General features: G+C 47.3%; 1 protein-coding gene across 2 annotated transcripts in view; it reads left to right on the plus strand.

The window, feature by feature from the left end:
- The window catches only part of DENND10 (DENN domain containing 10), a 109,013-nt gene that overhangs the window by 26,357 nt on the left and 57,909 nt on the right, over nt 1-24,747 (plus strand). Inside the window, exon 2 of one of the 2 annotated variants that reach the window (XM_078643911.1) lies at nt 6,285-6,481. The exons of the other annotated variant lie outside the window; for it this stretch is intronic. Coding sequence (XP_078500037.1) covers nt 6,285-6,481 — 197 coding nt within the window. The remainder of the gene's footprint in view (nt 1-6,284; nt 6,482-24,747) is intronic. 2 annotated transcript variants of the gene reach the window in all.

Raw genomic sequence — 24,747 nt, forward strand, 5'->3', positions numbered from 1 at the left:
TGGGCGGAATAGCAGCAGCTGAGCTTCTTGACAAATTGGAAATTCGATTCACCCAGCTGTGACGTGGCTCTTGGGCATAGGGTCAGTGAGTTGAGTAAAGTAGGCTGCAGAAAGTGTACATAGCAAAGGTAGTTGGGTTTTGTATTGAACAATGATGTAGCGGTAGATTTAATTAAGAATCAAAAGGCAAAAACAGTTTTGAAGACTCCTATCTGAAGACCCCTGCCTGACCCAGGGCTCATGTAAGTAAAGTACCTGCAACAGGCATGCATAAAACATACTTTAAAGCAGTTCTTTTTTCGGTTTGACAGAAGTTTAGTGCCCACCAGGAGCAGTAGTCTATTTTCACAGCCACATCAGTAAACTCATCTCATCTAACCATCTACATAAAACAAACACAGACCTTGATTCCACAACATTACTACATGCATCATATAATCTCAAGCACACCCAGCAAACATAAAAGTGCCTCAGGCAACATATCTAATCTCAACCTGGGCATCCAGGTAGCCCATCTGAAGCAGTTGCACACTAAATCAATTGACGTGTTGCATCCAGTCAGCTCCATGTCTTAATTTATAACACCTCAGCCCGGTTCTAGGGACCACCGTGCAAGCATTGAACCCAAACCTCATCATGTGAAATTACGTCAAGGCCAGGAGAGGTGCCCTCCGTATGAATTTTATGAACCTCTCTTGTGCCTTTGACTTAGTAGATCGGGGGAAACTATGGAAAGTGATGGAGAATGCAGGAGTGGAATCCCCTTTTTTTAACCTTATAAGGCGCCTGCACGGAGATACGACTACTAATGTTCACTACTCGCAGCACGGAGAGCATACCTGTCCCATAATGGTGACACGAGGAGTATGGTAGGTTGCCTTTTAGCCCCATTTTTGGTTTTATTTAAAATGAATGCCTTGTTTACAGCCCTGGGCTCTTGTATTAATGAGAGTCCTAGAATCGTCTCTAATCCAGTCCCAGTTTTACTTTATGTGAATGGCGTGGTTTTAAAGCCGCGATTGATTTGCAAAAGCTTTTAAATGGTTTAAATACTTTTACAACTAATTTAAATCTTTAAGTGAGTCATCAAAAATATTTCGTTTTAACTAGTGGTTCTAAAAATGCAAAAATCAAAAAGCTTTTTCATAGAGGAAACTCAAATTGCCAAGATCTCTCACTTTAACTACATAGATATATTATGTAAAGCTGATTTGACCTGGGTTAGACTAATAAATCAAAGAACTCAGATAATGGGGATAGTTTGAGACTCTATTTTTAAATTCACAAGTTAACTAGGCCACGAGCCTATAAAGGAGAAGACTCAAAGTTATAAGAGTAAAGGCTTTGCTGTAAGAACCTATGGAGCAGGTGTGTGTGATTATAAATCTCTGGAGGGACTTCAGGCAACTGAGAAACATTTTGTAGTAGTCTCTTATCTATCCCCAAATCTACCTCTAGCTTCATTTCGCACTTTGAACAAGGTGTGGGGTTCTTGGAAGATGTTATTAAAATGGCTCCCCTCTTATTGCGGGTTAAAATATGGAGCACCCCCTGAAGCTGGCTTTTCTAGGTGTGCGTTGAAAGACTGTTTACATTTAAGTAACAGTAGCTCCATCCCTTGGCTGGCCTATGTTAGGAATACTCTTTCGAATTCCTTATTAAGAACACCTTTTGATTCTCCAGACCGTTTTGGACCACAGACAAAAGCCTTACTTAATAAATGGAAAATGAATCTGGTATAGAAAGGAGGCTTGAATGGTGAGAGCTTTAGATATGGTTCAGTATTGAATTGCATATCAATCTCCACCAGTTCTTGAATGGAGCCCTATTTAAAATGGGTAGTAAATCCAGAACCTAGATTTTACCTAACAAGGTTAAGATTAAACCCAATACATTTTCTAGTCACTTTTCCTTGCCCTGGATCTTGGGTTGTAAATGTAAATTGATACTTGTATAGCGCACTACTCACCCGCAAGGGTCTCAAGGCGCTTGTACGAATACCGCTGTGGAACCCATCCTGGCTTTCCCTGTGGGGTGTCCACTCCTGGGCACCCCCAAGGTGGAGGCCAGGCATCCTTAGCGTTGTGGGGGCCGTTGTGGAGATTAAGCAAGCTATTGCCCAGAGTTGCAGAGTGGGACTCCATGATTGGAATAGGCACCGAGGCGAAAATTATCAGGTCCGTGGAAATTTGAGCCCAAGACCCGCCGAGGCAGGACTTGAACCCTGGTCCCGGGCTAGACCTCTGCATCAGGGTCTGCCGCTCTAACCATTGAGCCACACTTCTCAAGTTGCATCTTTGCCATGCATTTGAAATGAATACCTCTTCCTAGTGAACCTATTAGGCCTATAGGTGTTACCGTTGGCTTATCACCGTAACTAATTTAGGCCCTCTATATTGAGCTTAAGCTTTCCCACGAGGCAACCAGTCATAAATTACAGAAGTATGTAAAATGACAGTTGACAAAGCAAAATAATATCTCCCCATAGAGGGTCTAACAAGGATTCTCAAAGGGCAAATATTCTATACTTATGGTTTCTCAGAGTGGGTAACACCAAAACTGATGCCTACTTTGGTAATCTGTGAGATTTCATGTAACAAATTGCCTATCTGTAGGATTTAATGCAGAGTAATAACAATCGACTCTTGAATACCAATAAATAAATGACTTTAACCTTTTTTTTCTGAATACATATGTCTGGCCTACTGCCTCAATCATCACTTTTTAGGTCGAGCCTGGGCAGCGCATGCGCTGCTCTGTGAGGCATGCTGTATTCCGGTATGGACTTCAATCTCTGCCCACTTTCCGCCCATATTTTTCATTGGCTTGTGTCATTGTACTTTGTATACTGTGGCTTTTCCTTGGTTAATAGGCTTTATAGTCCCTCCTTACTACCTCCTTGTCTCAGCTTGTAACCTCCCATAAGGACTGGCCCTCTTACATGTGTTGTTACGTGGTAGGCTTTAATTACAGCCTCCAAGCACTATTGTTGCAGGCGAGACAAGCTCTCGCCTAATGCTTTATTTTTTATAGCACTACACGCCATAGTGGCGGCCGCACCTTTTGGTTTATTTGCGGCGCTGAACGCGCCCGCTTGTGTGGTTTTTTTTTGTTTTTTTTTTTTACTATTCACTTTTTGTAGTTGTTTACAAGCACCCAGTGTTGCGCTTTCACGGTAATAAAGGCCACGTCCCTTTCATTAGATGCGGCTTGTCTAAAGAAAGGGGCATGGCCTCTGTTAACGTGAAAGCAGCAATGGCACACATGTAAACAAAAAATATTTCCAATGCAATGAGGTCTCGCATTTCCAAAAATTTAAGCTATTGTCGTTTACAATGCCAATAGCTCAAACTCTCGTAAATGCGATACCTATTGCATTGCAAATGCTAGTTATAAAAACAATCAGGCCTAGAAACATTATTATTGGCTTGTCACTGTTAGAAAGTGGGTAATTAGTAGGAGCAAATGTATATCTGCCCCTGGCAATAAGGCCACTACCACAATATAAGGCTCAGTACAGGTTTTAGAAAATGATTCTCATGCTCACCCCTTGGTAGCTTGGCTGTGAGCAGGCAGGCTTAACTTAAAAGACAGGTATGTAAAGCATTTAAAAACACAAATTCAGTAAATAATTAAGACACAACACATAATAAAAATCCAACACCAATTTATAAATATAGGAAATATTTTTATCTTTAAAATGACTCCAAAACGAAAAAAAACAATGTAGAGAACAGGAGTTATGATTTTTTAAAGATTCAGCTCTATATAGCACACAGAAACTTATATCGCTTATTGGGACATGTAGTCGCGCTAGACTGGGTCAAAGTCAAAGTTCCAGGCTGGCCGCAATGAGCCCTGCATGTCTACCCTTTGCAGTAGGTCTTGGTTAAAGTTTTTACCTTCTGACTTAGAAACTTTCCTGTAGCTTTTCTTCCCGGGGTCCCTCGAAGCTCTGAGCCAATCCGGTTTCGATGAGGGTTTGCGACGAGCTCCTAATCAAATTTATCGAAGTTCGACCTCCGGAGCTTTCCAGCAGGACCAGGGTCCAGGCCAGCTTCGAGTTGAAGGTGGGCAGCTTCGCTCTCCCGGTTGGTCCGGTCACCTTTTCTACATTTGGACTTAGAAACTTTTACGTAGCTTTTTCTTCAGTGGTCCCTCGCTGCTCTTCACCAGGCCTACTTCGGTGAAGGTTCGCCTGCTTGGGTTTCTGCCTACTCCCGGTCAAACTCTGGAAGTCGGACATCCGGAACTTTTGAGCGGGACGAACCTGGATGGCAGACCGGCTCGCAGTTGAGGGTGCCGGCTTGACTGGCACAGTCAAATTGGTCTACTTATGGTCAATTTTTCCAAAGTTGCTCCAAACCTTTTTTCCTGAAGTTTCCCCAAAGTGTCCTAAACTTACTCCAAAGGTCTGGAATATCCAAGATAGCTGTTGAAAATTTGTGACTTCAGTTACCACAGTCCACTTGGACAAAACCCTTACAAATCCACAGGTAGTTCTCCAGGCTGGGGATTCTTGGTGGTGATGCTCCAGGTGAGCTCTGTTAACCTGTAGCTTTCAGGCAGTACACTCTTTAGTCCTTTTGAAGCAAGGAAGTCCACAGGGCTGTAGTTCCAGACTGTGCAACAGGTGCAATTTTGAGAGTGCAGGGCCTGGTTGGTGCAAATCAAGCTCCTAAGCAGGGACCCTTCTTCTCTCAAGTTTTCAAGCAGCAGATCTGAGAGGCTCTGTCCCTCTCAGATACTTATTCCAAGTTCTCTGGGTTAAGCAGGAGGTCACTCCTGTCCAGTGAAGTGACGGTTCAACACCCCAGGGTATGGCCACATCCTCCAAAGTGTGGCATTATTTCTCCAAGAGAGCACTATTTTTCCAAAATTCATCATGGCTGATTTTCCAGCAGAGGGAGCAGAACTAACTAAACCAGCCTACAGGAGGGCTTCATCTGCATAGGGCCACTCCCCTTACATCTGGGAATTCACATGGAGTGAAATCTGGGGGGACTGGAGGACAACAGGAGGTTGCAATAAGATCTAGGTTCTGCCTTGTCCAGTTACATGCAGTACTATGCCGAAGATGGCAGGGCAACGTGTGTCTCAGGAACTGGGGCCAAGAGGGCACGTTTTTCAACATGCTGTGGAGCTGCCCAATAAACCAACACTATAGTGAGTAAGTTGTCGCGTGCCTCATCAATGTGTGTGGGAAGCAGCATGGAGGCATCCGCAAAGTGGTGTCTCTTTAATGTCTGGGAAGTGACTGATCTTACTTGTATGGACCTGATCTGGATGACATTGGGGGTGATGGTGGCCAAACGCAATATTGGGCGTATGCGGAGGGCAGAACTAACACCACAACTGAGTGAGTGGAAGCGGGACATAGATTGGTGCATGCTGGCGGAAAGATTGGTTAATGAAAGCAGAGGCTGTCTCCAAAAAATGGGCCAAGATATGGGGGAAATTGAATGATCATCGAGGCCGGTTATATGTCGCTATAGACAGTTCTGGTTTTGATCCTGTAGCTATGAAGCGCCCAGACCCTAATGCTGTCCTGTGAATTGATGGAGGGTGGGCAGGGGGACCAGGGGATTTGAGCGGCTGATGGGGGTTCGAATTTACCAGATTGTCTTGGTGCTGCATTGTATAATGCTTGCTGTTCCTGTTAGTTTGTTTGCTTTACTTGCAATAAATAGATCTTTTAAAAAGAAAATTGCATTTAGGGAATTCAGTTTCGGTAATCCCAGCCAAGAGACTCTGGAGAGCACCTATTTGGCTGTTTAATTATTTGCTATCATGAACTTGATGTGTATTTGTTTTTTATCTCCGTCATATACTTATACATACTTTTTTGCTATGCGTTCATGTATGGTACACTTATTGTTTTCCTAAAACCATATGTAATCTTTGCTTTGTTAATAAGTATTATTGGAATGTCATTTTCTTTGTATTTTCTTTTTTCTATTGAGTGTAATGTGTTGTATCCACATAGCCACCACATGCAAACAAACCATTGTGTCTGAGGGAAGTACTTCACAGTATCCCTCTTTAATACTAATGTTGCTCTCTCCAGTGCAGAATGTTACAGTGAGGCCCCATGGCAGCGTCTCCTAGTAGGGGAATGTGTGATAAAGGCTCATGTCTGAACCTACTGGTGATAGCCAACAGATGTATTGCAAGGCTTCGTGTACACGCACCCTGGTAGACGTAGAAAGAGTTTTTGAAATGGCTCATGTCTGTGTTTCCTGGTCGAGGTCAACTGGCTTACATCCATCACTTTTCTATTCTAGAAAAAGACACAAACGGAGACATACTGTGGGTCTGGTGCTATCCCTCCATATCAGCCGAGCTCCGGGGTCTCCTGCTACGGAAGTGCTGCCTAGCCCACGAGAACAAAGGCCTGCACCCCTTCCTCTTCGGCCAGTTCAAGAGAACCTGGTTCTATATCGCTGCCATGCACGTGCCAGACCCTGCAGCACTGTCGAAGGCAAGAGGCAATTTATTGATATTTGCAGTATTTAGCGGGCTAACTCTTTGGGGAACGTTGGAGTCGAGATCTAGCGGAAGAAAAGAAAATGTTGCAATATTTGTACAGTGTGTCAGTTGGGCTGGAGAATGGGAGTTGCACTTGCAGCCAGTAGCAATGCATTATTTTTGTTTTCATGAAATGCATCCTAAGCGCAATTAAACACTTGGTGAACAACCAGTTTAGAAATAATATTAACGTAACATAAAAAGGAAATAGCGAGATCAAATAAATAAATGCAACATTTCCTAAGTTTGTTAAAGCCAATAGGCCTGGCTTTAAAAAAAATCAAAATGCTTTCTCATGGGTTGGCATTTTCTGTGCGTGATTTTGTTGAGTGGATGACTACGAATGAGTCAAGGGGGTAAATAACTCGATGGATGAGTGATTGAATACATGGATGAGTTTGAGTTAATATACAAATTGGTGAGTGGATGAATGGGTGAGTAAAAAGATGGCTGAATGTACTGATGACTGGATGGATGAATTGATAAGACAAGTAAGTGCACTGATGGCTGCAATCATGTTACTGGAGAGAGGCTATGCTCTACTTGAGAGACTATACTCTCCTCATATTGATTAAGACTCACATATTCAGCTATCCCTTTCCAGAGGCATTCTTTTGTGATGTGTCTGTCTCTCGTTCATGCTGATTCACGTCTGGCATAAACCAGTGGCATTGAAAGCCCTCAGTTAATGAAGTCATAAAACCTGAGACATGACCCCTGCATGGTCTTGGACACTGCATTTCTTTTTTTTATTTTTAAAACCGGTTTTATTTGCCATGGTTCACATAAACTGCATAGCTCCGCATCCCGATGACTACTGCACACATCAATTATGCAAAAAGATTGACATTGACATTTCTGAAAATGAATTATTTATTTATTTAGTGTATTTTATATAGCGCGCAGCTACCCCAACGGGGTGTCCCGGAGCTCCTGTGTGTTCATATGCTGGGACAGATTTTTAGAGGGAATTCTTAGCAAAAGAGGAAGGTTTTTAAAGCTTTTCGAAAGGGGAGCGATTCTTGGATCATCCGGATGGAAATGGGTAACTTGTTCCAGAGGGCAGAAGCGCACACTTGGAAGGTTTTGCCGCCGGAGCGTGAATGAACCACATTAGAACAAACGCCCATCGCCCAACCCCCCCCCCTACTTCCTCCCGATTGCGCTCATGTCACCAGAGAAAAGTACAATACCTCAGGAGCAAAACAACAAGCCCATCAGCCACCCAACACAGTCCAGAGTTCACACACTCATAAATCCGGCAAGCGAACATCCCCCTCCGGAGGCGGATCTAAATCTAGTCCCCGGTAGTCTGCCCACCTTTTCAAAATTCTATAGTGCTTGTGGGGCACCCCTGGCAATGAAGATCGGCTGCTCGAGCCCCATACAAAAATCCATCTCATTTCTCCAGGCATCCAGTGACGGGGCCCGGGGCGCCTTCGAAGCCCTGGCAATATCCCTCTTTGCCAACATGAGACCTAGTAACAAGAGGTGACACTTATACCTATTCCCCCCAACTCCCTCCAGAACATGCAGCAGGGCCAGGCGCAGCGTGTAGGGAAGCTCCCAGCCCAGTACGTCAGACATGCAGAAGAACACCCCCCTCCAGAAGCGAGACAGTGGGAGCAACTCCAGACTGTGTGCAAAAGTGCACCCTCCTGCCGACAGCGGAGACACACTCGGGTGATCCGATCATTCCTGCCCTCCACAACCGTACTCTAGTGAAATACACCCTGTGCAGGTATTTGAATTGTATCGGGCGCGTGGCTATTGCCGCCCCCGCGGGCTCGCTAAAGGCTCTGTCCAGTCCTCCTCCTCCAGTTCACCTACATCCTCCTCCCATGCAGATTCGTGGAGCAGTGAATTACCAATGTCTGGTATATGGGAGAGATCTTGCGGTCCAGGAGTTCCCCCATAAAGACCTACGCTTCTGTGGGGCTAAAATCGGGGAGAGACTCCAAACCCTCCAGACTAGGTGCCAGAGCATGTCGGAACTGCAAGTATCAGAAGAACTGGGAACGTGGCATCCCATATTTGTCCTGCAACTCCTGGAACGATTTAAGTGTCAGGTCTGTCATAACATTCCCCAGGGACGAAATACCTATAGAGTCCAATCCCCGGAAGCCCTGCAAGGCCGCCAACTAAGGCAAACGCCTGTTGCCCCAAAGAGGAGTCTCCCGGGTCAAGACATTCCACCACCCTCCCTGCCCTGGACCTGCCTCCAGATATGGAACACCACTTGCGTGGCCGGGGGCAGAAGCTTCCGAAGCGGTGCCGAATATAATAGCATGTGCAGAGAGTTGGTGCCCATAAGCTGCCGCTAAACCGCGTAGGCTGGGTCCCCCCTGTCCCCGTACCACCACTCATTGAGGACCAACAGATGTGCAGCTTGGTAATAGGAGAGAACATCCGAGGTAGCAAGACCGCTGGTGTAAGTAGATAAAAAACAGGTACGTAGGGCCACCCTAACCGCGCCCCCTTCCCACCAGAACCCTCCGAGTGCTGAGTTCACTTGCCGGAACCATCGAGGTGAAATCTGGTAGGGATGGTTCTGTAATTGATATAGGAGACGGGGTGGACACTGCATTTCTAGTACTGTTTCTGTTTATTGTGCCCTGCTAAAAACAGATTTAAATAGACAAAGTATATGCAACGGAAACAGTTTATTGCCACATGCTTAGAGATGAGGTACCACATTTCGGCCTAAGTTTAAAATATGCTACCAAAGAAACTCTTCCCAAGCATAAGAATCCTTATAATACAGGCGTATGGGATAAACTTCAATCAACAACGTATGGCTAGAGAAGACCTGCACTGGGTATAAGCAACCCCTTAGCATTTGCCATTTCTTTCTCGCTTGAAACTGCTTTTTCATGCACATCTTTTTATGATCCGTGTATGTCTTCAGTTCATGATCTTTCACTCCTGGCATGAAGAGGTGGCAACAAAATCATTCCAAAGGCGTGTGGACTCTTAAAACTCGAGACACTAATCAGTGCATGTTCACCGTGAACAGTGCCTTTCTCCTGTTCATGGTCTTTAACTCCTGGCAAGAATCGATAACAGTGGTAACTTTTCACAGGCAAACTCCTACAATATATCCACCAATAAAAGACCTTTAAGGAAATTAGCAAAGACAGAAAAGGCCATATGCACTGGACATTTGCACTTGTGACCATTATCAGATCCTTTCAATCTATATTGTAGAATGTCCTTTTTTGAGTTCTCCTTCTGTGATCATTCTCTGACTCCTGTTTATATTTATGCACTCCTGCAATCATCTTCTAGTTATCAGTGTGAGCCTCATCTTTATACTCATTTAATTCTGGCGTGAATCTATAATCACCGTTGGATTCTCTAAGGAGACCGTAGGATATGAACAAACTCCCAGATTTTTTCAACAAAGATGCTGTTACATCGATAAACATTACTAATATGTCAAGCCCAGCAATCGGTCGTAACCAAGAGCACAGAATCGGTGTGCCTTGATTAGATAGTTTTGTTGTCTGTATGTCTTGATTAAATATGCATGTTTATCTTTGCTACCCTCTGTATTCTCCCATCTCAGCACATCTAATAAGAGTTTCGAAATTTCAATAGATTCTGATCTGCAGGTTCTGAAACATTTCCCCCCAGCTCACCAGCAATATTGCTGAATGTAGGGGTTGTTCAATGCCAAGGGTTACCTAGTATTGATTCCAGCGCGTTTCTCATGTTAGCACTGTATACATCCTGTCCCTTAAACCCACTCTTGTAGGTTCTTCATTATCCCCGTTTTCCATCTGCGCCACTGCTTCTATATTTCTTTTATTCTCTGGTTCAACTTTTCATATTGAAAAATAAGCCCAGGTTCCCTAAAACAAGTGCTGGTGCCCACCACCTGCAATCATCTCTACTAATATGTGGCTCCACCACCAACTTGTGTTTCTTCCACAAAGATGCTGAAACACGTTCTTCTGAACACCACCCTCAATTATCAAGTCACTGTTACGAACGCCTTAATTTTGTAATGTGAGGTTCATGAACATTTAATCAAACGTAAATGCCTGGCACTGTACTGGCTTCAGCTGTCTGAGCTGCATCAAAGCTTTTCAAGTACGACCATATCACAGCTGCGTTTGCATTCACTACATTGAATATGTGTGAATAGATCGTGAAATCCAAGGTTTTAAAAGTCTCATGTCTACTATGCACCAAGACCTTCCTTTTTATTCAATAAGTTTACTCCATACAGGCCACCAGGCTATTTCTGTTTCTTTTGTAACACATTTTTTGTTATAACTCCCTATTACAAATTGCACTTGGGTGGCATGAACTTTTCTAGATGGCATTCTATGCCTCGGACCTTTGTGCTTTGACTCCTTCACAAGCAGTGTTCCTTGCATTTTAGAAAGGTCATAAATACCTGTATTTTCAATAAATAAGGCTGTTCATTTCTCCTAATTAGATTATGGGTTCGTTCAGACAGTACAACAGATGGCTGATTATTTTATTAGATTGTTCTGTTTTAATGTTTTGTAGAGCAATTTTTTTTATTTTTTGAGTGAAATATTTTTTGTTGTATTTTACCTTATAAACACATGTAATCTCCATACAGTGCACCAGTCGTGCACCCATAAAGAGATAGAGACATTAAGAACCAAACTACCCTCCCCCACCGGCCTCTCCTTCCCCCAGACATCGATCAGCCTGTACATAAAAAAAAAAGAAAATGAAATAGAAAAGTGAATAGCAGAGCTCCAGAGACAGGTATGACCTATACACCCATTATGACACCTACGATTGAACAATCAATGCATACTGGCTCTGTCTCGCCCTATTTCCCATTAATTCCAGTGACTAATACCTAATCCAGCCACTCCAGACCTTGTAGAATTTTCGGGGACAGCCCCTACTGGCATATGTGACTGTTTTCAACTCCATCTATATGTCCAAGCCTCATCTCCATTCCTATATCGTGGGACTTTTAATCCGCTTTTTACTTGCTACCACCAAGCCTAGGCCACAGAATAATAGTTTGGCCCGTGGAAGGTCCACGTCATTAAAGATCCCCAATAGAATGAAGTTCAGTTCAAGCCGGATATGCTCTCCAAGGATATTGCTGAGTTCCAAAGGGATCGCCACTCTGTAGTCATGGATTAGTGAGCACCCCCAGAGTGTGTGGAGGAAAGATCCAACCTCGCCCTTTGAGAGCAAGTAGTTTGGGGACATCGCCATTCCCATACTGTGTAGTCTCAGTCTATTGTAATATATTCTGTGGAAAGTCTTGAATTGAATCAATCTTAAACGTAACTTTATTGCCTCCTCTCTCAGTTGCATCAGGGCTGCTTCCCAATCTATTTCTTGCATGTCCCCCACATCACCAGTCCATTTCTCTCGAAGTCTACCTAAAGTATTTGGCATGTTGTTGTTCAGTGTTTGATATGTAACGGCGAATGCTCCTTTTCTCAGTTCTTCTGACAACAACCACCCTTCCAGGGTAGCGTATTTCGGGATGCCATTCCCAGGTATCCCCTCCGCCTGCCAAGCATGTTGTATCTGAGCAGGAATTGGGTGGCACTCATTCCATAGACCTGTTGCAGCGAGGAGAATGGCATAATATCCCCATTTTCTAACAAATCCTTTACCTTGGAGATCCTAATGAGGTCCCAGGGCCCGAACCACTGTAGCTTCTCCATCTCCTGAAGCCAGTTCCCCTCCCACCAGGGTGTTTCCCGCGTGGTCCTGCGATACCATTCTAGGCATTGCACAGCTTTGCCTCACACTGTTATGGCTATTTGGGTTGCTGGGAGCAGATGTTATATCCTCCTACCCCATTAAGTGCAACTCTGAGAACCAGTGTGAGGTGGCTCAAGTTCCCTTTCAGTGGGGGGTGGGAGGTCTCAGGAACTCTTCAAGTAGCTGTGAGGCCAGCCATGCCGATAGACTGTCTGTTGGGCAACGATTTAGAGAACTCCCCGTGGGCTCCGGTGGAGAGGAAATCTCACTTGGAAATGTTGGGCCTGTCCGAGCGGGCGTGCGCGACCACTCGGTCTATGGCAGCCATTAAGGATGTTCAGAAGGACCTGGAGCCTGAGAGTATGGCCCAGCCCCTGCCTTAAAGAGAAGGGGTAGGGGGCGCGGGAAACCGGCCCCCATGGTTCCCACAGTCCAGGAGGAAGCAGACCTTGAGGGGGATGCCCTGAAGCCTACAGGGGAACAAGTAGCCAAACTGGGGGACCAGCATGAGCTGACCCATTGGCAGCAGAAAGGAGGGTCCACCAGGGAGTAATTTTGTGAACAGCAGAGAACGTGGCCTCCTCTTGAGGGGCTGTGGCGACAGGCTGCAGCCCAGGCAGCAGGTGATCAGTCAGGGTCACATCTGATCTTTTGGGAGGATGACCTCCTTTACAGCGAGCCTAAGGTTGCTGAGCCTGGGTCAGCCTGTGTGCTGGTGGTACCCCAGTGCTTCAGAGCATTCCTACTGGGGTTGGCTCATGATGTGCCATTGGCCGGACATCTGGGGTAGATTAAGACCTTCGAGAGGCTGGTCACCAACTTTCATTGCCCCAGATGCGCAGGAGCTCACTGCAGGATATGTGAAACTTGCCAGGCAAGTGAGAAGAGTGGTGGGAAGATCAAGGCCCTTTCCAGTTGTCAGTACCCCATTCGAGCGAGTGGGCATTGACATCGTGGGGCCTCTGGACCCCAAGACAGCCATGGGCAACAGATTCATCCTGGTCTTGGTGGAACATGCTACCGGTACCCTGAAGCCATCCCACTCAGGACAGTGACGGCCCCATGGTGGGACGTGCACTGATGGGGATTTTCTCCCGTGTGGGGTTCCCCAGAGGGGTACTAACTTCATTTCCAAATATATGAAGTCCCTGGGGAGGAGGGTAGGGTAACTTACAAGTTTACGACTCCTTACCACCCCAAGGTAATGGGCTGGTTGAGAGATTCAACCGGAACCTTAAGGGCATGATTTTGGGCCTCGAGGTGCCAATGAGGTGTAAGTGGGGCGTCCTCTTGCCATGCCTGCTGTTTGCTTACCGTGAGGTGCCCCAGAAGTCCTTAGGGTTCAGTCCCTTTGAACTGCTCTATGGTCACCCGGTAAGAGGACCTCTGAGTCTGGTCAAGGAAGGCTGGGAGCAATCTCCCAGGAAACCTCCCCAGGATGTGTTTAGTTACATGCTGGCCTTCAGGAACCAGACTCTGCATTTCAGAAAACATGCTGAGGCAAATCTGGAAGCCAGCCAGGAAGAGCTGAAACGCTGGCACGATCAGAATGCCACTCTGATTGAGTTTCAGCCTGGTCAAAGGGTTTGGGTCATGGCCCCAGTGGAGGCCTGTGCGCTCCAGGATAAGTGGACTGGCCCCTTTGAGGTGGTGAGGTGGTGGAGCTCAAGAGTCCTGTTACCTACATGGTGGACTTGCGATCTCCCAGGAACCCCTTGCAGTCCTGCATGTTAACCGCCTGAAGCCCCCCTTTGAGAGGTCTGAAGTGGGCATGCTTCTGGTCACAGATGCTGGAATGGAAGAGGAGAGTGAGCCTCTTCCTCACCTCCTGTGTGCAGAGGAACAAGATGGGTCAGTGGAGGGTGTGGTCCTCTCCACCACACTGACCACTGAGCAGCAGAGCGATTTTCACCAACTGTTGGGGCAATTCAGTGATCTGTTCTCCCTGGTGCCTAGTGTCACTGATTGGTGCGTCCATGACGAGACACTGGGGACAGTCCTTCTATTAAGCACAAGGCTTACCTAGTGACTGACCGGGTCAGAGCATGCATTAAGGAGGAGGTCTCCAAAATGTTTGCTTTAGGGGTGATTGAGTCCTCTAGCAGCCCTTGGTCCAACCCCTTGGTCCTGGTACCAAAAGCTGCCATGCCTGATGCCACCCAGAACTTCGGTTCTGCTTGGACTACCGAGGTCTCAATTCAGTCACGAAGACTGACGCGCACCCCGTCCCCAGAGCTGATGAGATTATAGATCGGCTAGGGCTGCCCGGTACCGCAGCACTTTTGATTTGACATCTGGGTATTGGCAGATCGCCTTGACTGATGGGGCAAAGGAGAGGTCAGCATTCTCCACACCAGATGGGCACTACCAGCTCCGGGTGATGCCCTTTGGGATGAAGAATGCCCCTCCCACCTTTCAGCGGTTGGTCAACAGGGTGTTGGTTGGGCTGAAAGATTTCAGTGCCACCTACCTGGATGACATTGTGAACTGGACTGAAGTGGAGTGGTGTGGCTCACTGGTTAGAGGCAGCAGACCCGGAAGCAGAGAGCGGCCCGGGACCAGGGTTCAATTCCCGACGCGGCAGGGTCGCTGACCAGGGTCAGCGGACTCGATAATTCTCGCCTCGGTGCCTACTCTAACCAGGGATCACACTCGGCAACTCTGGGCATTAGCTTGCCTCATCTCTACAACAGCCCCCCACATTCGCCGGGGATGCCTGGTTTCACCTTGGAGATACCCAGTAGGGACCATCTCACAGGGATAGCCAGGACGGGCTCCCCAGCGGTCTACAGCGCCACGACGCCTCAGGGCAGCAGTGCGCTTTACAAGACACAGACATTTACAGACATTTACCTGTCAGAAAGCTTTTGACGCCCTTAAGACTGCCATGTGCCCAGCACCTGTACTTCAGGCACCCAACTTTTCAAAAGAGGTGCTTGTGGTGACGGATGTGCCATGGCAGCAAGATAGAAGAGAGAGCAGTCATAATTGGGAACAGGGAAAATACTCAGCAACTTAGAGGTTGAAATACACTTCTCCTGACCGATGACAATCTGCTTGTTGGGAACAAGTGGTGGGATTTGTTATCCCTCATTTGTCCCAGAGCTCCCATGCCCCTATGGACAATAAACCGAAGCGTGTGGAAGATAATGTCGATCGTGCCTCCACAAGGTTGTAACCATCATGAAACACCCATGAAGAGTTGTATGTTCAGGCAAAGTCATTGGGGGTGCTCCCCGTGCTTTGGGTAAGCCTTGATCATTGAAATACTGCAGGATTTATAGAGATCGTCTTGGAGGATAGAGTGGAGACCAACATCCTCAAATGCTAGTTGTGAGAAAGTGGCTCTATATATACTGGACCAGAATAAGGTACAGTGTATATAGAGTCCACAAACCCCAGAGGTATAACAGAGGTTAAAGCCAGGCGTGGCCTTACTCTCCAAAGTGGTAGCTTGGTCGAGCAGTAAGGCAGTACCAGAGGACAGTGTAAAGCATTTGTTGTACACACTCCGTCAGCAAAAGGTTTCACACACTCAAGAACTGAACTCTAGGCCAATTGTTTTTATATCCAAATATATATAGTGTTTTTATTTTTAGAACCAACCAGTATCAAAATATACTTTTCTCGATATGTGTACTCTCATGTAATTACTTTGCAAAGAGGCAATAAACTTTGTGAACACAATAGATACAATGGTTGCAGCAGGCAACACAATTCTAAACACAATTTAACATTGAGCTCAATAGGTTTTTCTACATGAATGCAGCTGATTACTTTATAGATTACTTTTGTAACTTCAGGACTGGATCCTAGATTCAGTCCTGGGGTCTAAGCTGAAAACAGTTTAGTAAAAACGTTTTAGTTATTGCAATGATTTTGAAAGAATATAAAGGTATTTTAAAAGTTGACACTTTTCTGTGAAAAACCAGCAATGTTATCCAATGGAAGGAAATTCAAAGCACAGTTACACACTATGCATAGATGGCGACCTAGTTTTGGGCCCGGATGTTTGCAGTTTGTTTTGTTGTAGAAAGTCTTTCGGAGTCACGAGATAGGCGACTCCTCCTTAGGATGATACTGCGCATAGGCATTGGCTCCATCCCCAGATAGTTTTTCGCCATTAGGGAAGTGATGGAGTGATGGAGCTGTGCAAGAAGTTGTGATGTCCATGTGATTTGTATCTAATTGAGATAATACTGGAACAGATAAAGGTAGCCGGGGAGGCGGGTGGGCATGTGTAACTCTGCAGCTCTACATGCCAAGAACAGATGCATACTGGTAAGTAGCATTTTCCGTTCGATGCATACGAGCTGCAGATTACACACTATGCATAGATTGTATAGCAGTACCCACACCTAGCGGCGACCACCCTTATCTGTTGCAGTTGTTTGAAACAGTGTTTTTAATACAGCTTGGCCCACAGTGGCTTGTTTAGTTTGCACATCTACACAATAATGCTTTGTGAATGTGTGCGGTGTAAGCCATGTAGCTGCTTTGCATATGTCATCTAAGGGGATGTTCCCTAAGAATGCCATTGAAGCCCCCATCTTTCTTGTTGAGTGGGCTTTTGGAGGAATTGTTAATGTGCCTTTTGCTTTTTGGTAACAAATTTGTATGCATTTAACTATCCATCTGGCGATCCCTGATTTTGATATAGGGTTGCCTTTATGTGGTGGTGAAAAAGGCACAAAAAGTTGTTTTGTTTTACGAAACGATTGTGTTCTTTCGATATTGTACAGCAGTACTCTTTTAACATCTAAGGTGTGTAGGGCCCTTTCTGCGACTGTTTGATGCTGCGAGAAGAATACGGGCAGCTCAACGGATTGATTTAGATGGAATGGTGAAATGACTTTAGGCAGGAATTTGGGATTAGTACGAAGAACCACTTTGTTATGATGCATTTTCAAAAAGGGTTCTTGAATGGTAAATGCTTGTAGTTCACGAACTCTTCTAAGAGAAGTAATTGCTACCAGGAAAGCTACTTTCCAAGTTAGGAATTGCAATTCACATTTATGTAGTGGTTCAAAGGGAGGACCCATTAACCTTGTAAGAACAATGTTTAGGTTCCACACTGGTGCTGGTGGCGTTCTGGGAGGAATTATTCTTTTGAGTCCTTTCATGAAAGCTTTAATAGCTGGTACTCTAAACAGAGACAGATGTTGTCTGTTTTGTAAGTATGCTGCAATAGCAGCAAGGTGTAGTCTGATAGACGTATAGGCTAAGTTAAACTTTTGAAGGTGTAAAAGATATCCTATGATGTGTTGTATAGACACGTCTAAGGGATCTGTTTGGTTATTTTGGCAGTATATGACAAAGCGTTTCCACTTAGCAGCATAGCATGCTCTGGTAGTGGGACGTCTAGCTTCTTTAATGATGTTCATCCATTCTAGAGGTAGGTTGAGGTAACCAAACTCTATGACCTCAGGAGCCAGATCGCTAGGTTGAGCTGAGCTGGGTCCGGGTGTCTGATCTCCCCATGTTTCTGCGTTAGTAGTCGATTTAGTTTTTGATGTGGCACCACAGACATTTGCAGCAGTATGGTGTACCACGGTTGTCTTGCCCAAGTTGGAGAGACTAGAATGAGTGTCAGGGAATGTTGTTTTAGTTTGCGCACCACTAAGGAAAGTAGTGGGAGAGGAGGAAAAGCGTATGCAAATAGTCTTGACCAGTTCATCCATATCGCATTGCCCTTGGACAAATGATGTGGGTATCTGGCGGGAAAGTTTTTGTGGGTGGAAAAGAGGTCCATCTGAGGTTGTCCCCACATTTGGAAGAACGGATGAAGAACTTGCGGGTGAAGCTCCCACTTGTGGATCTGCTGTGTTTGTCGACTTAGCAGATCTGCGATGGTGTTTTGTACACCTGGGACGTGTTGGGCTAAGAGGAAGATTTTTAGCGGTATAGCCCATCTCCATATCTGCTGAGCTAACTGAGAGAGCTGCAGAGAGTGTGTCCCTCCTTGTTTGTTTATGTAGTACATAGCTGTCATATTGTCTGTGCGGACTAAGACAGCCTTGCCTGACACGTGAGTTTGAAATGCTTTCAGAGCTAGAAACACGGCTAGCAACTCCAAATGATTGATATGGAGTAACTTTTGTTGCGGTGTCCACCTGCCCTGCATGGTGTGCTGCGGGAGATGGGCTCCCCAGCCGAAGAGCGATGCGTCCGCTGTCATGACTATTTGGGGAACTGGCTCTAGAAACGGTCATCCCATGGAAAGGTTTTCGGTGTTCCACCATTGCAGAGAACGATGAGTCCGACCGTCTACCAACACTAGGTCTGTTAAGTGACCTTGAGCCTGGTTCCATTGGCGTGCTAGGCACTCTTGAAGTGGACACATATGCAGTCTTGCGTGAGGTACTACAGATATGCAAGATTCCATCATTCCTATGAGTTGCATGAACACTCGAGCTGGTAGCGAGTGTTGTGGTTTGAATTTTGTTAGGAGAGTTTGTACACTTGTTATCCTGGCTGGAGGGATAAGCTAGTGTTAATTGGGTGTTTATTGTAGCGCCGAGATATTGTTGTATGTGCGAGGGGTGCAGGTGCGACTTGACTTGATTTACCGTGAATCCCAAGTCGTGAAGCAGTTGAATAGTAGCTTAAGTGTTTTGCACACACTGTTTGTGTGAGCTGGCTTTTATGAGCCAGTCGTCCAGATATGGGAAGACGTGAATGTGCTGTCGTTTTAGGTGTGCCGCTACTACTGCTAGGCATTTGGTGAACACCCTTGGCGCTGTTGTGACTCCGAATGGGAGCACTTTGAAATGGTAATGTTGTCCGTCTAGCACAAATCTGAGATATTTTCTGTGTGGATGGGAATATGAAAGTAGGCGTCCTTGAGATCTAGAGTGACAAGGAAGTCGTTTAATACCAGTAATGGGAGGACTTGTTGTAATGTGACCATATGAAAATGATCGGACTGTATGTAAATGTTTAGAGGTCTGAGGTGTAGGATGGGTCTTAGAGATCCGTCCTTCTTTGGTATTAGGAAATATAGGGAGTATACTCCTTTGTTTTTCTGATGCTCTGGAACTACTTCTATTGCATTTTTCGGCAGGAGTGATATTACCTCCTGTCTGAGCAATGTTAAATGTTCCTGTGACATTGGACGTTGCTTGGGTGGTATGTTTGGGGGGGGTAGATGTTAGTTCCAGACAATAACCTAATTGAATTATTTGGAGCACCCACCTGTCTGATGTGATGTTTCAACAGGCTGGCAGGTCCTGTTGAAGTCTTCCCCCGACAGGAGTGGAATGAGGCGGGGAAAGGGAGTTTTTGGGCAGGGGTAGAGGCAGAGCGTGAGTTGTTATTTTTGCCTCTGCCTTTGTTATTGTTACCCCTGTACCCACCCCTTTGGTAGCCTTTACTGTAGGTAGACTGTGTAGGGGCTTTGTACGAGGTGGAAGCTGTGTCTGAAGTGTATCACCTGGTGGCACCTCGATAGTTTGAGCGACGAAATGAACGCCTGGGAGCCTGCGACTGCAGGGTTCCCATGGATTTAGCGGTGTCTGTATCTTTTTTCATTTTCTCTAATGATACATCTACCTTGGGTCCAAATAGGTGTTGTTCGTCAAAGGGTTGGTTAAGAATGGCGTTTTGTACCTCGGGTTTGAACCCTGATATGCGCAGCCAGGCGTGTCTGCGTAGCAAGACGCTGGTGTTAACTGCCCTTGAGGCCGTGTCTGCTGCATCGAGGGCACACCTAATGGAGGTGTTTGTGATGTTTTTACCCTCCTGGATGAGCTTGTTTGCTCTATCCTTGTACTTGTCAGGAAGGTGCCTCATTAGTGACTCTAGCTCATCGTGCTGTGACCTGTCATATCTGGCTAGCAGTGCCTGTGTATTGGCGATACGCCACATGTTTGCTGCTTGAGACGCTGTTCTTTTGCCTGATGCGTCAAGTAGCTTAGACTCTTTATCTGGTGGTGCAGCCTCACCCGAAGTTTGTGAGTTTGCTCTCTTGCATGCGTTGGAAACTACAAGTGAGTCTAGTGGTACTGGGCCTTTAATATATGCTGGGTCTGATAGGGCAGCTATATATTTTTTCTCTATTCGAGGGTTAATGACCCGAATTCTGACTGGGTCTTTGAAGACTTCAGGAGCATGCTTAATCACTCCTTTAAGCATGGGCAAGATAGATGAAGACCTTTGTGCATTGTCGAAAGTGTCCATAGGAAGTCTTCCTCAACAGGGTCTGTATAAATGTCTACACCATGATAATGTGCAGCCCTGTGAATTAATTCGTTAAACCCTATAGTGTCTTCTGGTGGGGAAGGCCTTGAGGGGTATATGTCATCCTGAGGGACATTTGGGACATCTGGGGTAGTATAATTGTCCCACGGGTCTGGGGATCCTGTGGGCGTTGTTGGATCAGGTGTGTTACCCCCCATATCGTCAGAGCTATCATCCCTGTGTGGTGTGATAGGAGATGCTGGAGAATGCTGTGGTGGTGGTGATGGTACAGGTGAAAGAGAAGGGGAAGGCAGTCTTAAGGGAGAGGTAGCCATGTCCTTTTTCTTTGAATGCGGAGCTGGAGCTGGTGTGTCCAGTGGTCGCTTCTTTGCCAAAACCAGGTGTCCAGTGATTGGGTCCTTGGCCAGAGTCTTTTGAGCAGGGTCTGTGTAGGATAAATCCACTGCAGGGGGTTGTTCTTTTGGTGCGGAGGGAGTCTTGTGCACCGAGTTGGCTTGCTTTGGTTTTTTGGCAACATCTTTCACTGGGGAGGCAGCCGCCTTTTTCAGCTCCGAAGCTTTTTTCAGTTCCGACTGTTTTTTCGGTTCCGGTATAGTTTTTGGATCCGATGACCTTTTCGGATCCGATCTTTTCGGTTCCGGTGGCGTTTTGGAATCCGAAGCGGGCTTGCTTGGTTCCGGCCTGGGATTTGGTGCCGAAGGGGTAGTAGTGTGCTTCGGTGCCGATGACTTGAAAGTCGGGGCCGTGGTCTTTTTCGGTGCCGGTATGTGTGCGCCGGCACCGTGTGAAGGTCGACTCGAGCTCGAGTCGCCTCAAGGCTTGGTTAGCTTAGCCGGACCCGAAGGTGGGACAGTAGAAGCGGTTTGACGGTGTGCACCCGAGCTGGAGGGCGAGGGTGTGACCGGGGCCTTCTGTGTCGAGGAGGGGTCGGGGTCGACTGTCTTACTTACGACCCGCTGCGCTGGAGTGATGTCCTCGACTTCGGAATCGTCCTCTTCGGAGCTGCTGTCGACGTCGTGCTGTTCAGGGACGTTGACGCCCTCCTCGAAGATGTCATCTGGAATCGGAGCTGAAGATCTTTGAGCCATTGTTCTCCTCGCTCTTTGGTCCCGGATAGTCTTTTTGTTAATTTCAAATTTGTTTTATTGGTTTCATGAGCAACAGTATACAAAACATTGCATGAAATACGTAGCAGGCATATACGGCAATCAGGCAGAGAAATATATAATGTCCAGTAGTCACATGTGTGGTTACCTGTATTCAGTGAGGCCATAACGCAATGCTGGGAGTTAAAACACTCCATTTGGTATGGCAATGAAGTCATAAGAAGGAAAAACCCCAACTGTAGCCCCATCCCACCCCCCAACTCCCTTCCCCCCCCAACTCCCTCCCCGCCCCCCCCCCCCCCCCCCCCACCCCACCCAGTGTGTCGAACAAATGGGACAAGCAAAGTCATAGTCCTGTAGTGGTCGGGTCGATATCAGCATTCAGATGAGTTTGCGGGATCTTTCGCAGTCTCAGTGAGTCGTAAAATACGCAGGTACTTGGGGCATGTGATCTCATTGAATTCCTTGGACAGAAGGGAAAGTAGCGGGAGCCACACTTTCTGATAAGCAGCCGTGGAGTGAGTGAGTGAGCGTGGCGTGAATGCGCTCCATGCCCAGGGCAAACCATATTTTGTGTAGCCAACCCGTGTGTGGGGGTCTGGTGGTGGAACCCCACAGGGACAGGACGTGTTGTGTTGCGGCTTGCATGGCAACCCCCATCTGGCGGCCCCTCTGAGATTTTAGGGGGAAGGTGAGTGCATTGGGTAGGCCCAGGAGGGTGTACGCTGGGAATCTGGGGATTTCCGTGTCGAATGTGGAGTCGCTCTCGTCCAGGACAGCCTTCCAGTAGTCCTGGACTTCGCGGCAATCCCAGAGGAGGTGAGTCAAGGTGCCCAGTTCCGCGCATCCTCTCCAAAAGAGCGCGCTTCGTGTAGGGTTACCCTTGTGGAGCCGGACCGGTGTGAAATGCCAGTATTTGGCCAGTTTTGTCGCCGCCTCCCTAGAGGCAGTGCTGCGGGTGGTGTGGGCAGCCCTGTAGTATACAGACCGCCATTCTTGGGGTGATAAGGCCCTCCCAAGCTTCGCCTCCCACCTCCTCTGGCCCGCCGATCTGCCCGGGGGGAAAGCTGGAGTGAGCATTTTGTAAAGGTCCGTTATGAGGTGCTTGTCTGAGTCTTTCGTCACCAGCCACTTCTCAAAGGTAGTCATGGGCCTGCCAACCAGGGGTGCAACGTCGGTGTGGGTAAGCCAGTGTCGGAGCTGGAAGTACTGGAATAAATGGGGAGAAACGACATCATAGCTTTGGGTAATGTCTTTAAGGGAGAGGAAGCCCTTTAAGTCGAAGAGATGACCGGGGGAGAAGCTACGGATGTCTTGCCATTGCGGGAAGGCCCCAGGGGTGTTGCCCGGCGGGAACTCTGGGTTATCCAAGACAGGCGTTAGAGGAGCGGGGAAGGTGGTGAGTCCTCTTTTGACCGCCACCGCGTTCCAGACCTGCATGACAGTACGAGTGATGGGAGACTTCAGGAGGTAACGTGGCCGGTGTTGTCTGAGAAGGAAAGGGACTTTCCAAAGGGAGGTACCTGCCATAGCCTTATCTTGGAACAACCAGCGCTTCTCGGATTCCGGTCTAAACCACTCCACCAGATATCGAAGCTGAGCCGCCTGGAAATATTGCAAAAGATTGGGGACACCCAGTCCCCCCTCGTCTGGACTCCTGTACGATAGGTGTTTGTGTAGGCGCACCCGTTTGCCCTCCCAGATGAAATGCTGGATGGCGGCCTGCAGGGTCTGAATGGTGCCTGCAGGGGGGAACACCGGGAGAGTCTGAAAAAGATACAAAATTTTAGGCAGGGCCGTCATCTTGATCGCTGCGACACGGCCCAGCCGGGAAAGGGGTTGTTTGGCCCAGCGTGCGAGGTCTGACCGAATCCGGGAGGACAGAGTCGTATGGTTGAGGGCTAACGTGGAGGCTGTAGAAGCAGTAAGAGTGACGCCCAGGTAAGGGAGCTGTGCCGCTGACGGAATTTCTCCGCCGTAGGCTGGTGGAGTGGCGTGCGTTGGGGCGTTCTTGCCCAAGGGTAATATAAGGGATTTCCCTTTATTGATTTTGAAGCCGGAGACGGCTCCAAAAGCTTCCAGTTCCGCCAAAAAGGTGGGGATGGAGCAGTCTGGACCATCCAGAGCGGCGATGATGTCGTCGGCATAGAGACCTATCACATGGGGTTCCCGGCAAAAGGTCATCCCACGGATGTTGGGGTTGTCTCTGATTTTTTGCGCTAGGGGTTCTACATAGAGGGCAAACAAGAGGGGCGAAAGGGGACACCCCTGCCTCGTGCCCCTCTGAATTTCAAAAGGATCAGAGCGTAGACCTCCTATGCGGACACGAGCCTGTGGACGGTGGTAGCAACTCGCAATCCAGGCCTGAAAGCGGTCCCCCACCCGGAAGCGTCGCAGGACTTGCTGTAGGTAGAACCAGTCCACACGATCGAACACTTTCTCCGCGTCAATTGCCAATAACGCGGAGTCCGAGTTTTGGAAGTGGGCTTTATCAATCAGGTGTAGAATGCGTTTAGTATTGTCGCTGCATTGACGATTTGGGACAAAGCCGGACTGATCCGGCTCCAGAATTCCGGGCAGGCACGGACCCAGGCGCGCAGCTAGGATCCCCGTAAAGATCTTTAGGTCGAGGTTAAGTAGGGATATGGGGCGGAACGTGGGGCAGCTTGTAGGTTTTTTGCCCGGTTTAGGAAGCACAATGATCTCGGCTGCCAGCATGTCTGGGGGGGATAGAGCTCGGTCCTTCGAAGGAGTTGAAGAGTCGGGTGAGGACCGGGGCCAGCAGCTGGCTGAAGGTTTTGTAGAACCCGGATGAGAAGCCGTCTGGCCCTGGGGACTTAAGAGGGCGGAGGCAGGAGATGGCAGCTAAGACTTCGTCTAGGCGGATAGGGGCATCGAAGGAATCTGCATTGTCCTGAGACAGCTCTGTTACGGATAGTCTTTTTGGAGCGGAAAGAGGCACAAGCTGAACAGTCTTTCGCCTCATGCTCCGGAGAGAGACAGAGGTTACACACGTCATGCAGGTCGGTGTGGGGAAACTTCGACCCACATTGAGGACACTTTTTAAATGGTGTCCTTTCCATTAACTGGAGTTGAGGCCTAGGTAGGCCCGAAGGCCGTCGACGACGACCGGAATCGAGATCCTCGATGTTTGAAGATTAGCGTAGACTGGAAATCGTTCGAAACTAAGTTTTGA

The sequence above is a fragment of the Lissotriton helveticus genome, chromosome 5_1 (assembly GCF_964261635.1).
Source record: "Lissotriton helveticus chromosome 5_1, aLisHel1.1, whole genome shotgun sequence".
NCBI lineage: Eukaryota > Metazoa > Chordata > Amphibia > Caudata > Salamandridae > Lissotriton > Lissotriton helveticus.